Raw genomic sequence first — 14,359 nt, 5'->3', positions numbered from 1 at the left:
TAAATGATCTATGACACGGTTTCTATTTTTTATCAAAACATATTTCAATTAAATGTATACATTATAAAATAAATGGTTAATCTGAGACTGTCATTCTTGGAGAAATTATTAAAAAAAAATTATTATTATTATTATATTTAACGTAAACAAAAGTAAAAACAAATTAAACATATCCATAATTAAATGAAAAGCTAAATTAACACAACAATAAGTATGTAATTACATTATAAAATAATGTCATAAAATAAACAGTTCGCTATAGTCGAGCAATTTATTGCAAATCATTATTGCAGTGCATTTTTTATCATCCGTCATTTCTTTATGTTTGATCGCGTGTGCGTGAATCCACTGCACATACATGCCAATTAATTCAGTTATACTGATTGGTTTCGTTCGTTGCGAGGACAAAGCGCTTAATAAACGAACGAATGAATCAATCTTGTTCGTCTCCGCGGGATTATATCTGAATAATTTCGTAGCGTGTGCAAAGAACAATCGCACGTGCGTTTCAACATGCGTCACGAAAGAAATGGAAAGACTTCGATCCCTCAGATCATGTCAGAGAATACAAAATGCACCGTGTCGTTACGTGTCATACTCGGTCGCAGTGTCTCGGAATCGGAAATGATGGGAAATGACAGTCAAGCGGGAGTCGATTCGTGGAAATCGAGGAATTCCTATTCCTCCTACTCCATCGCAACGATTGGATCCTGTAGCTCGCTATTCGCTTCCCTCTCCTTTCCAGGATACGAGAGCTTTATTCGTTGCGCAGAGCGTGTACGCCATATTGCGGAGACCGCGGCGGCCTCCGTTAGGTCAAGAGGTTACTGGAGCAAGGTCGTAGTCTGAGCTGATTCGCACGAGCGAACGATTCTTGTCCGAGAGGAAAGAACAAGGACAGGGTGAGGAGGTAGACGAAGAGAGATATAGAAAGAGAGACGGGGAGGGGGAAAAGGAAGAGATGATAAAACAGAGAAAGATGCAGGTGAGAAGAGCGGCAGAAGGACAAAAGGAATAGAGGGAGGATTTACTCTTTTACCCTGACACCTTTTTACCTTTTTACCACGCCTCGGCTCGGCTCGGCTCGGCGATGCCAAAGATAGATTTATCTCGTAGGGGGGGGGGAGAAAGGAAGCGAAGGACGGAAACGAGTGCGCCAGCATCGCGGGAGGAAATTATGCAATTCCGAGTGCTCGCGAGTCGTTCGGCACGACGAAGATGAGACGCGACTTTTCTTTACGATATTCTCTCTCTTAATGCATAGGAATTGAATCTTGATCAAACGAGGCAGCCCAGAAGAATCCACTGAGTGAGAGCGATATATCGTTACTATGCTACATGTATTGAGAGAGTTACGTTTTCATCGTGAAATCATCAAAATAAAAAATAGACATATGATCAGGACTATTTCCGCATATAAGCATTTTACAAACAAATGCAAACCAAAAAATTATATACATACATATGTATATATGTTATAAAAGAATGTTATAAAACGATTTTTTTTTTTAAATAAAATCTATAACTCAGAAAAAGTTATTGTAAAAAAATGTTATCGAAATGAAAATTAAAATAAACTTTAAATTTAAAAAATCTTATTTTTCCAATAATAAGATAATGTGAATTATTCAATTTTGAGAAAAAATTGAATAACTCTTTAAAAAATTATTGTATAGCATAATATTTTATAAAAGAAATTGGAGATAAAAGCATGTTCTGTATATAATAGATTACTTTTTCAGGATTACTTAATTGTTCAATTTTTGCATTTGTCTAAACTATAATGCATGTTTATTATCGGTAAACGTTCTCCATTTTAAAAGAGCATATATTCTTTGCGCATTATCTTATCGTAGAAATATAAAAGTTTGAATATTTAAGATTTAATATATATTTCGTATTTAATATTTAAAGTTTACACATTAATATTCCTTTTAATAAAGTTTCTTACGATAATTCGTTTCTGAATTGAGATTTAAAAAAAGAACTCCGTTTTGTAATTTTCAAAACGATGTAACTTTATGAAAAAATATAGAAAAATATTTAAAATACGGATTCGTTAAGAAATAAATGAATTTAAAAAAATCATAAATTTTTGTCAGGCAATCGATCTTCCCGTGTGAGTGCAATGATAGTTTTAAAAAACATTTTTTTTTTATTTTTCAAAGTTCATCTTTAAACGACGTCCATCAAATTGTAAAACATTTTTTATGACTCAATTCTTATTTTCTTGGTTGTCAAGAGACATACAAGCTTTAATTTGAAGTATTATTTATTTCAATACTGTGATTCTTTGTTATCACTGAAAGATGTTAAAAAAACTGTGCTAAAATTTGATGGTCTATTTTATTGCGGATCTATTTTATGGTAATATTAACAAGTATGGTAATATTAATAAATATATATACAGGGTGGGCTATTTTAATCTCCCCACCTGAATTTCTCGAAAACTAAATCCTGTAGACAAAAATGTTTCAAATAAAAATGGAACGGTATCGAGGGGGACACATTTTAGTCACATTGTTTTTTTTCTAAGTGGAGGCGCTAAAAAGATATGAAGGTCACCTCCACTTTTTTAAATGGAATTATGTAATTTTTTTTAGATAACGTGATTCCTCTAATTATTTTGCATATAAAAGTATTAAGGTAGAGATACCAAAAAACCAATAGTTTTCGAGATATTTTACACTTTATTTTGATACATATTGACACAAAATGTTAAATAACTCGTAAACTGTTGACTTTTTGATTATCGTACCTTAATACTTTTGTGAACAGAATAATGAGATAAATCAAATGGTGTAAAGAAAACACATAGTTACTTTAAAAAAAATATGTATACAAAATGGATAATTTTTTAAATACGCAACTATGTGTTTTTTTTATACCACTGGATTTATCTCATTATTCTGTTCACAAAAATATTAAGGTACGATAATCAAAAAGTCAACAGTTTACGAGTTATTTAACATTTTGTGTCAATATGTATCAAAATGAAGTGTAAAATATGTCGAAAACTATTGGTTTTTTGGTATGTCTACCTTAATACTTTTATATGCAAAATAATTAGAGAAATCACGTTATCTAAAAAAAATTACATAATTCCATTTAAAAAAGTGGAGGTGACCTTCATATCTTTTTAGCTCCTCCACTTAGAAAAAAAACAACGTGATTAAAACGTGTCCCCCTCGATACCGTTCCATTTTTATTTGAAACATTTTTGTCTACAGGATTTAGTTTTCGAGAAATTCAGGTGGGGAGATTAAAATGGCCCACCCTGTATATATATATAGATATATTATACTATATTATATACTATTAACACAATTATATGCAGTTAATGTGTTATTGTCATTCAACTGTTTAACTACCTATAAATATTACATTATGCTTCCGACGAAATTTCTTTCGCGATGGTTAACCGCATGCATTTACGTGTATGTGAAACGATAGCGACCACATTTGCGTTGTACTCGGATTAGAATAGTGTGTTAGATATTGTTCGCATCGTTGCATGGGTCAAATGGTTCAATCGAGTAATCAAAACAATGCTATGTTAACCGTACGAACAGGATTGTTATGCGTAATTATTTCGAACGGTTATGTTCTCAATCTACGAATCATGTGTTTGTAAATATATACGTTAAGTTTGGTTTTGTAAAAAAAAGGAATAGTAAAGACAATAATTTTTTTTATAGAAACATGAATATCATATATCGCGCAATATAGTAGATCAATTTTTAAAAAATTATCTTATAGAAGAAAACACAAAAGGAAGTCGATACTCGCGTATTCAATCGTTAATTCGCTAATCTTTATGTATGATTTAATTTGTAAATGAAGAATTTTAATTCGACTAACTCTCAATTATATATATCGTATCATGTAATCGGTCTCACTTTATGCTGCAGCTGTTGCAATAAATGAAATGAAATGAAATTGTCCTTTCCATCTCGCGTCATTCGAAAGCACTGCTTTCTTACGGATACGTATAGAAGCGTAGAAGAAACGATTGAATTTCAAAAGGAGCTGATATGTATAATTTTCCGGACCAACGATCTCGCTATACGGTAAACTGGCAATTGCGTTGGTCCCGTGTAGGAATGCGCTGGCAGGGTGACAACGCAACGGTGCGACGTGTAGCATGACTATTGCTTTTAGACATGTCGTACGAATTTTTATCATAAATCCATGCTCGATCACAAGAAATCGCAAAAAAAAAACACAAAATGGAAATAGCTATACTCGATCAAGTTGATGACGCAAGTTTTTGACCACCTTACCCGTTCATACATCTTAACGGAATCGCATATTTAAAGATCATTTAAAAAATTACAAATAAAAAGATGGAATAAAAAGAAACATTTTTGTGTTCTTATTCTTGTTTCGAAATACTGTAGTAATTACATAAAAAAACATAAATAGAAATGAGCATACAGCTCATTATAGCGTACAGAGCATTACTACTTAAAAAGTAATAGAAGATTAAAATAAAATTTTACATACAAACACATTAGAATGTTCTATGCTGTCAATATGCGTAAAAAAAACAACAACAACGATTAACAAAGTAACGAAGAATTGCAACATTTTGATATTGACGTATGTCAAAGGGGTATATGATAAATAATAAAAAGATAACAGTTCCAAGTATTATATGTACATATATATGCATATTGCTGTGTGTTGCATATTTTCTGCAATCGAGCAACCATGCGAGAGAAACGACCGCATAAAGACACAAAAGCAGCTCTTTTGCAATGGAAATTTACGATGACGATACGGACGCTGTTGCCTCGGAAACGTTTCAAACGTTTCGAACGTTGGAAAGAACGTTCGAGAAAAAGAACCTTCCTTTTCTGTGTCTTCGACCTATCTGTACTACATATATGTACGTATTTATACCATGTAAAGAGAGAGAGAGAGAGAGAGAGAGAGAGAGAGAGAAACGGTAATTCTAAACGAGCGCATAACTTTTTCTTTTTTTCTTTTTTTTGAAAAATATTTTATTGTATTTCAGATTCAAGTCTGAAACGTGACGATCACTTACCTCTATTTGAGAGTTTTTTGGTGTTTATAATTTTTGCAGCAAACTCGTGACCGGTGCTTTTTTGCACACATCGTCGAACCACGGAGAAGGCACCTCTGAAATCACGAGAGAATAAATATATTATTACGTTGCAATGTAAATGGTATTCGGAAGGATGATAACATAAACAAATATCCGTAACGATGCACAGTGTAGAAATATTAAAGCGTAATACTATGAATAACAAACGAGTTACAAGTCCTCGCTAATTTACTGCATACATCGAAACTACTACCAACCGTAGAAATATTCAAAAATAGAATATCCGAGTGCCTAGAAGTTTAAAGTAGATAATTATGAGTTTTTACGTGAATATGTTAATATAACTGCAAAATGTTTATCTAAGCTATACATATATCTACTTTGATAAAACGCATTTAATAATAATTATTGAGAGAATATTAACCGAAATTTCTTAAAAATATGCTTCGAACTTAACTCTTTTTAATTTTTATAATAAAACTGATTTGGAATTCATAAAATGCTAACATTATGGAAATTTAATACATTAAACAACAATCTATATTTATAATTGGATGAATTGATTAATTATTACCCGCTATTATCGATATTAATTATATATTTGCAAGACAAATATTGATATTTATATGATATTTAATAGCATTAATGTGTGAAATATTTTAAAATAAATGAAACCGCTGAATTACTGATCTAACTAATGTAAAACTCTTATTATAAAGAATTAGATTACGCTGTATTAACCATTGCTCCACATCGAAATCACATATATACTGCGTGGGAATATCGTAAAATCTGTTTTTAATCAACGTTTGATATAACGGTGTTGATATAACGCGGTTATATCAACACTATTATATCAGACATTTATTTAAATATCTTTTGTCACCACTTCCACTGTGAGATGAAAATATTTACAAATTTAATACTAGGCCCGATACTTTTCTTACGAATATGATATAAAAATGATATTTTTATTTTTATATTGAAAAGTGAAAGATAAACGGTAACAAATTTTTCGAAAGGATAAAACACTGAAGATTCTTCGAACTCAAGTTGTACGAGTTACTCGATTTAATTCGATCCTTGAATTTTCAAAGGATCCAAATGATGACGTCACAGCCTAGTCAAATCAATAGATTCTATGATTCGCTTTACACCTTCGCGTTGCTAAAAATAAAACAATCGCGGTTACATGCCGGTGACGTCAAAAGTATTCATTAACAGGATTTTCAAAGTACATACAAAGAACAGAGTTTGTAATGGAACAATTCTGCTCGCAATCCTGTAGGCGAGGAAAGTCCATTCTCAGAAATCCTTAGTCACATTATAGAGTCGTGGCGTCCCTTAGTTATCCGAGAACTAAATCTTCTCGATCTTACCCCACACTTACACCCCCGCACTTCGCGCCGTTCTTTCTTCTATGCATGAAAAACGTGTTGTGTACGACGCTGGGGAAACTTTGGTTTACTAAAGTTTCTCCGAGCGTTCTGTAACATCGTGAATTAAGGTGACAAATTAGCGACTACAGATTTATCCATCGAGCAAACATTCGCCGAGAGACCTAAATTGTTGTTTCTTCGCAAACGACGGGACTTCCGTTTATCGATACGAAATTAATACAAAACTCTATTATTGTCTCTCGTCGCGACGGTCGTCGACGCATTTTGTTGCCGCCGCGAAAAAAAGATTTCATTCAAACGACATGGAAATTGCTCGAAGGGCGTTTTTCAACTGTCGTTTTAAAGCGGAAAGAGAGAATTCAGCTTTGAAAAATCAATGGAAAATATAAAAAAATATAAATCAAGTTAAATAAAAAAAAAGTATCATCTATTATTAGAATTAGATTTTTGAAATCATGTTTAAAGTTGGATTTGATACCATTTCACTTAAATAATTTAGGAAGATATGATACTCGTTAACTGTATTAATGTTCGAAATTTGTATACACTGATGATGACTCGATTTGAAATAGTACTTTAATTTCTTTTTTACATTAAAGAGCAACTTACATCTTAGCATAGAGACTTTTAATATCTTGTGTTTTTTTTTCAAATTAAATCAATTTAATTACATTTCTATTGTTGAATTGAGCAACATTGTAAATAAATGTCTACCTGCTTCAAAAAGTCCTCGATAATCGAGCTTATCGATTAAGAATTAAGTACGTTTTCACGAGTGAATTGAAAAGAAATCAAAAGACGAAAACAAGTAAAGACAAAAAAGAAACAATTACAGTTCATCGTGACGTCAACAAGCAATTGTCAGTTGTTATTTGTTCTCTCTAATATAGATAAAAGCGGTAAGAAATTATCAGCGGTACGTCTATAATTGGTTTTGCATTGAATCGGTAAGACCGAACCTACGTTGAATAGCACGATCGCGATCCATCGTCCCAAAGAAAAGTGCAGTGCAGCTGACAATATTAAGAAACTCTGTATGTCGTCAGAAATAATTAACGGTTACATTATTATTATCGCCTCTTTCTTAAACATTCGAAATTGAGGTCAAGTGAACTCCAATTTTCTATATCCAAACGAGAACGCTAAATTATGTTAGCTTCAATACGGAAAGAATTATAAAAGTCAAGTCATAAGAGATTGCAAGAATCTTTTATGTCTTCTTATCGTTGATACCACGCTATTATCTTACTAAATCTTCACATAAAGTTTTAAGAGATTCAACTCTTATAAAATAATCAGTACGACAGAAGAAAGCGTGGCAGAAAGTACTTACGACAGATCGTAAATTATATTCTATTTATAACAAAATTATAGAAATATAAATCATTTTAAAATAATATGTAAATTAATAACGAAATGTCTTTCAGTATAAAAAAATTAATAAATAGATATATATTTTTTAAATAATACAATTCGAGAAGAGCACAAATATTTGTCGCAGCCAAGGATAATATTTTACATAAAAGACTTCACGTGAGTCTCTTTCCGTGGCGAAAGTATTAACCTTGCTGCAGGGTACAGAGACTCTCGAGGCCGATACTGATCCTGCCGGCGTCGGCGCCGTATTGCAGACCAGCGATGCGAGGCGAGGTGAGGTGACGCGACGCGACACGACGCTTCGCGTCGCGACGCACGCCGCGACGATCACGCCGCTCGGTCTGCCCGGAGGAAAAAGGGCGAGGTAGGTGCTTGGCTCGTTTCCATGACTACCAATCATTACCGGAGATTGTGCCACCAGCTACTGCGTGCACCAATCCCCGCCACTCTAACCCCCTGCCGCTTTTCCCCAACCCCCTTCGTCGTAGAACGGGGTAGCTTTTCCGCTCACGTGCTCTTTACGAGATTATACCGCCGAAGCACGACGATTATTTAACGTCACGCTCTTGTTCTTGCGCTGCTCGTCCCTTTCACCTGTATTATGTCGGTCACGATCACAGATACATTTGAATATTACATGATGTATCGCTTCCCATTAGTCGAATGTTGCAAGCATCAATGAAATGGTGTAACACTCAACTTTTTATCATACATTTTATAAATATTTTGATATTTACAATTTTTAACATGTGTGATATAAAACGTTTAATATGTAGACATATTTAGGATCAAAGATATAAATTTAATAATATAACATGTATCGGCATTATGATTGTGCTAGCTTCAGATGTGTTTAAATAATCGCAGTAACCTTGAATGTTTAACATTTGGTATAAACGCAATGAAAACTACAAGAAATTTTGATTGACATGCCGAAACATGTCATATTATTAAATTTATATCTCTTTAATCTTAAATATGTCTATATATTAAACGTTTTATATCACACATGTTAAAAATGTTTAATTTGACTCTTATTTATCCTTTACTTTGATCATATTATTTATTTATAAGAGAGTCCTTTAACTTTATTTATTATTTTAATATTAACATAAATTTATTTTCTGCCATAAAAGTATCAATATCCAATTGTAATAGAAAATTTTCATTATTATGCATACGGTAAATTACGACATGCAAATGATTTTTAAAAAAATATATTTAAACATATCCTCGTTATTTTAATCAAGAATGTTAACAACAGAATCGTTAATAAAATTAGAATTAATTTTACATCGGAGAAAATTTCATGAAAGGTCATTATCTGTTGCAGCTTGTTAATATTCAATGCGCAAACCGTATTTTATCATGCTTGGCTAGTGATCGTCTTGGCGGTGAAGTCCGGGCGTGGTGGTTGTAGTTTACTAAAATGAGCGACTGCGACGCGGTTCTCTCTGGCAGTAATGCGCGACATTAATGGTACATAATTGACAAAAGTTCACGATGGAAACGCAACACAGTGTCGCATCATGTCGGGAGATGCAAAGCAATAATCATAATACATTCAGCCTTGATCGTGTTACGAGAGAAAAGGGAAAATGACAATAAGGTAATAAGAGCTGAATAAAGAAATTCGCGGATGTAGTACGAGTGCGTAAAAAAGATGTAAACATTGAATGCAATGCGATATGAAATTGCGTCAAACAGTTTTACTCCTGTGATGCAACGCAATGCAATTTTCGTTTCACATTTAGCTATGAGAAAATCAGGAAGCGGAAATTAAACTACGAAGAATGGATTCATTCATTATTCTGTAACAGCAGTCAGATCGAAAACCTATTTAACTTCATTCGATTCATATTACCGTCGATATAATTTCCCAAAACTGTTTATTCCATTCGCGGAATAATTTAAAATTTTAACGAACTCGGAAAGTATCTATATATCTTGTAATAATCACATATACGCTATATATATATATATTTTTATAAATAGTAGTCTTTATTTTCGAACATGACTATTATGCTAATGTAAAAAATTCGTGTGAAAAAAATGTTCCGAATAATTTCGCAAACAATTTTCGTAAAAGCGAAATTAATTTGTAACAACACTGTTGTTCGATACCAAGTGTGCGAATATTATTCTACGCTAAAAATAACGATGAAAGTTCCCCTCCCATCAGAAGAGAGAGCCGAGATTTAAATTTCTAAAATCGCACGACGAACATGTTACGATGGTCTTTGCATCTTCGTGGATTATAAAGCTCTCTCTATACAAAGTAGCGAAGAGAAGAGTGAACGTGAGGTAAGAAATAAATAAACTATGCAAGACACACGCGATATACAAGATACGCGTCGTTTATTTTTAAGCCATTAACCTTTTCTTTATTAAAGACAAGATTTGAATTTTTCATGAACTTCATCCGTTTAAGTATACACAGTACTTTGTCAAGAAATTAACATTTTTTTATAAAAGAAAAAAAAAGCAAAAATTAGATAATAGAATCTGTAAATCAAAAACATTGAAAAATAACATTAATCTGACGAAAGAATAAATATTTCGTATAACAGAAATCAATATTAACTGTTACGAGGTAAACATTTGACTATAGCTCTCATATTGTCCGCGCGTTTCAAGATTAAGAGTAACATTCTCGCATTTTGTTACGAACCTTTCCTGCTCGCATGATACTGCGCCGTAAAGAGTACTGCAAGATAAACAGGAAAAAATGTCAATGGAGGAAGGACACGTGAGAGACTAACAGCCAAGATAAAAAGGGGAGTCGCGCGAGAGTAGAATAGAAGATGGAGATGTTGCGGGGGGGAAAAAAGAGCCGTGAGGAAAGTGAGGGATGCAAGAATAATGCAAGGGGACGAAAGACATCGACCTTGAAACGAGTCGGTTCGCTCGCCGATGTGGAACTAGGGCGATCGACGATGAATCTTCAAAGAGAAGCAGCATTCTGTCGCCAACAACGACGACGGCGCGACAGAGATGCGCTTTAAATACCCCGCTCGTTCTTGCCCGACACACGGCTCGCTTTGCTCACCGCGCGAGCTTGCGGCATCTCTAAGGGCGCTTTTCTTCCTTACCTGACACTACCCCACTGCGCTCGATTTATCACCTTTCTCAACGACGTTGGCCCTTGTCGTTTTTCCATTGTAAGTTTCCACTATTCCACAACGATTTAACGAAAAAGTTTACTGGACCTATTGACAGAAGTTACGAAGAGCTTTTTTTCTTTTATTTCGGCCAATCCCCCCGTCTTCAACGTAACTTTCAGTTGATTACATATCGTAACATTTAATCTCAGGACTGCAGACTGCCTAATAGAGATGTAAACTCGACTTAGCTGGAGAGAATAATATGGAAAGAATAATAATAATAAAATAATACAATAATTTGCTACATTTACATTATATAATAGATACTCTAAAATCGTAGACAAGCAAACTAACCTTTCATGAGAGATGGGACAAAAATTAAAATTTTTTCTTCTACTCGAGTTTGTGTCCTTATAGTAACCGCCACGGCTTCTACTGGCAATTATTAACTTTATCGAACTTTCGCCGATTGGATTTCGCGGCGAAACCTCCAATTGAGCGACGCTAAGGTCATCGAAAATAGCCTCCTGTTATTTCCAAGTTAGTTTTCGATCTCGAGGAAACTCGTGGGCGAACTAATCGAGGAAGCACTATCGAAAGAGAGAGAGAGAGAGAGAGAGAGAGAGAGAGAGAGACAAAAAATGAAAAAGAGAATGAGGAAAGCTTCAACTGGGACTGTGTATTTTACAAAATGGATACGCGTTTGCGCGTGCAGGTCCTGCAGAATCCTACGACACTTGCCGCGCCTCGGGTTGCTTTAGGGCGTAGCAGCATCGTGTATCACATGGTAGGTCGTAAAGCTTATTGTTTCCGCACTTTGCATAGCGACCCTACCTTACCCTACTTCTGTCGTTGCACCGTCACTACGTGACTGATCGCAAACGTATAAGCCATCGTATATATGTATATACATGCATCTACATGTACTTTCCTAGCAACTTGTATATACATAAATGTCTGCTATACTGTGCTACTGCGAGTGGGACGACTCTTATTACCGAGAGCTATTACCAACTCTTAAACCGAGCCATCTTCTATATTATTCTTGTCGAAATTATCGCAAAGATATGGCCTTCGTCGAGCCTCCATTGCGAACTATTCCATGAAACACGAAAACACGCGAACACATGAAAACTTTTAAATTCATAATAGAGTTTGGAAAAATAGTAGATTTGAAAAATTAAAACAAATACAAAATGTTTTAAACAATTACTAGCTGTACTTTAGATAGTACAATAATTATTAGGAAAAAATATATTTTCTTCAAGGAGACGCGTACATTCACAAAAATCAATATATTATTGATTTCATAAAGATAAAGCTTATATCATATGAAATATTTGATTTAAAAAAGAAACATATTTTAAATAAAAAATCTAAGCAAGCTATTGTTAAAATAACAATTAATGGAAAAAAGTTATCTCGTGGTATGGTATTCATTATTTTTTCAATAAATAATTACACTCCGCGTTCTCATAAGAGTAAACAAAAAAAAAGAGAATAATATAATTCAAGAATACAAAATTGAGAAAATATTACAAAATACAATAAAATTTGTAAAACTAGATTTGTATAAACTAGAAAACTTGACGTTTAATTAGTGCATAAAGTGGTATGTGAATATACGAGCATTGATGCCAGGTACCTTGGATTTTTATCTCTACATTCTCTCCTACAGGAACAGACTCAATTAACATAATAATAAAATTGTGTTAAGCATCTTGCTTGCCGTATTTGTATACTTGGCAGAGATGATCATAATTTTTGATAAAAAAAATATTAACGTTAAATAAAACCTGAACTATTATTTTATATGGAAAATTATTATAAAATAACCTACGTAATTATCAAAATAAAAAAATCTTAATTAAAACTAGTAGTATTCTCAAGTAACATTGAAAAATACTCTTTCCACTCATTTCGTAAAAGTTTTCTTAAACGGTGCCAACATTTTCTTACAGTTATATATTGTGTAAAGTCTTTTTCAAGAAGAAGACAGAGCAATTCTTAGAGTGCATAACAATTACTGCGTCTCTTCTAACTGACGTTCTTGTATATCCATACGTAAAAAATCTTAATAAATATACTTGGAGTATGTTAGGTTAGCACCCCAACTATAGTACTCAGGAGTTCTGATTAGAGTTCCCACTTCCTTTTGACGAGACGAAGAGTTCCCTATAGTTAATAACAACAGTTCCGCTCAATAAACATATTTTTTACATTTTTTAAAAATGAGGTGCTAACTTTTCATCGAATTTCGAGGTGGAATAGTTCTGAGCGGCTTAATAGCTTCAATTTGCGATTGCCTAGAGTTTCTGATATGTAAAAAAAATTTTCGAACAATAAAAAAAAAATTAAAAATTTTTGAAAAATTAATTTTTAGATACAATAGTTCTGATGATAATTCCTGCTTCTTATTGACGATACGAAGAGTTCTCTATGATTTTTAATGACATATGCGCTTAATAATCATTTTTTAATAATTTTTAAAAAATGAGGTGCTAACTTTTTAACGAAATTCAAGGTCGCATAGTTCTGATCAGCTTAACAGAAGTATTTTGTGAATACCTAGAGTTCTTGATACATAAAAAACATCTTTGAAGAATATTAAAGTTTAAAAAAAATAGTAGAAATCTTTGAACATTTTTTTGAGAGTACCGAGTAGTTCTGAGTAGCGTTTCTTACAGTACTCGACGAGTTCTATCGAAAACTGTAAGGTGAAAAAGCGATTGGACCAACGGTTTGCAAGATACAGCGACATTTGTCAGAAGATCAACAATTTTTAGAGTGAGTATATCTCGGAAACCGTTGGTCCAATCACTTTGAGCCCTGATACTTTTTGACAGAACTCGCTGAGAACTGTCCAGAACTCCGATCAGAACTACTCGGTACTCCCAAAAAATTTTGACTTCAAATTTTTTTGTAAGTCCCACGTCGGAAAATTTTTTGAGAGTACCGAGTAGTTCTGAGTAGCGTTTTTTATAGTTCTCGATGAGTTCTATCGAAAACTGTAAGGTGGAAAAGCGATTGGACCAACGGTTTGTAAGATACAGCGACATTTGCTACATTTGTAAGATCATACAATTTTTTAATGAGTAGGTATATCTCAGAAACCGTTGGTCCAATTGCTTTCAGCCCTGATACTTTTCGACAGAACTCATCGAGAACTGTCCAGAACTCCGAACAGAACTATTCGACACTCCCAAACAATTTTTGTCCAAAAATTTTTTTCGGAGTACCGAGTAGTTCTGATCGGAGTTCTGGACAGTTCTCGACGAGTTCTGTCGAAAAGTATCAGGGCTGAAAGCAATTGGACCAACGGTTTCTGAGATATACCTACTCATTAAAAAATTGTATGATCTTACAAATGTAGCAAATGTCGCTGTATCTTACAAACCGTTGGTCCA

At 33.5% G+C, this 14,359-nt stretch overlaps 1 protein-coding gene across 1 annotated transcript in view; it reads right to left on the bottom strand.

The window, feature by feature from the left end:
- Positions 1–7,459, bottom strand: part of CaMKII (Calcium/calmodulin-dependent protein kinase II) — an 82,021-nt gene extending 74,562 nt beyond the window's left edge. The window contains exons 1-2 of the mRNA XM_018551333.1: positions 7,435–7,459; positions 5,051–5,263 (exon numbers count right to left, since the gene is read on the bottom strand). Of these exons, the coding sequence (XP_018406835.1) occupies positions 5,051–5,263; positions 7,435–7,459 (238 nt within the window). The remainder of the gene's footprint in view (positions 1–5,050; positions 5,264–7,434) is intronic.
- Positions 7,460–14,359: the final 6,900 nt, after the last annotated feature.

The sequence above is a fragment of the Cyphomyrmex costatus genome, unplaced genomic scaffold (assembly GCF_001594065.2).
Source record: "Cyphomyrmex costatus isolate MS0001 unplaced genomic scaffold, Ccosl1.0 scaffold14, whole genome shotgun sequence".
Taxonomy (NCBI): domain Eukaryota; kingdom Metazoa; phylum Arthropoda; class Insecta; order Hymenoptera; family Formicidae; genus Cyphomyrmex; species Cyphomyrmex costatus.
Note: the sequence above shows the minus strand (reverse complement) of the source record. Positions and strands in the feature narration are given on the sequence as shown.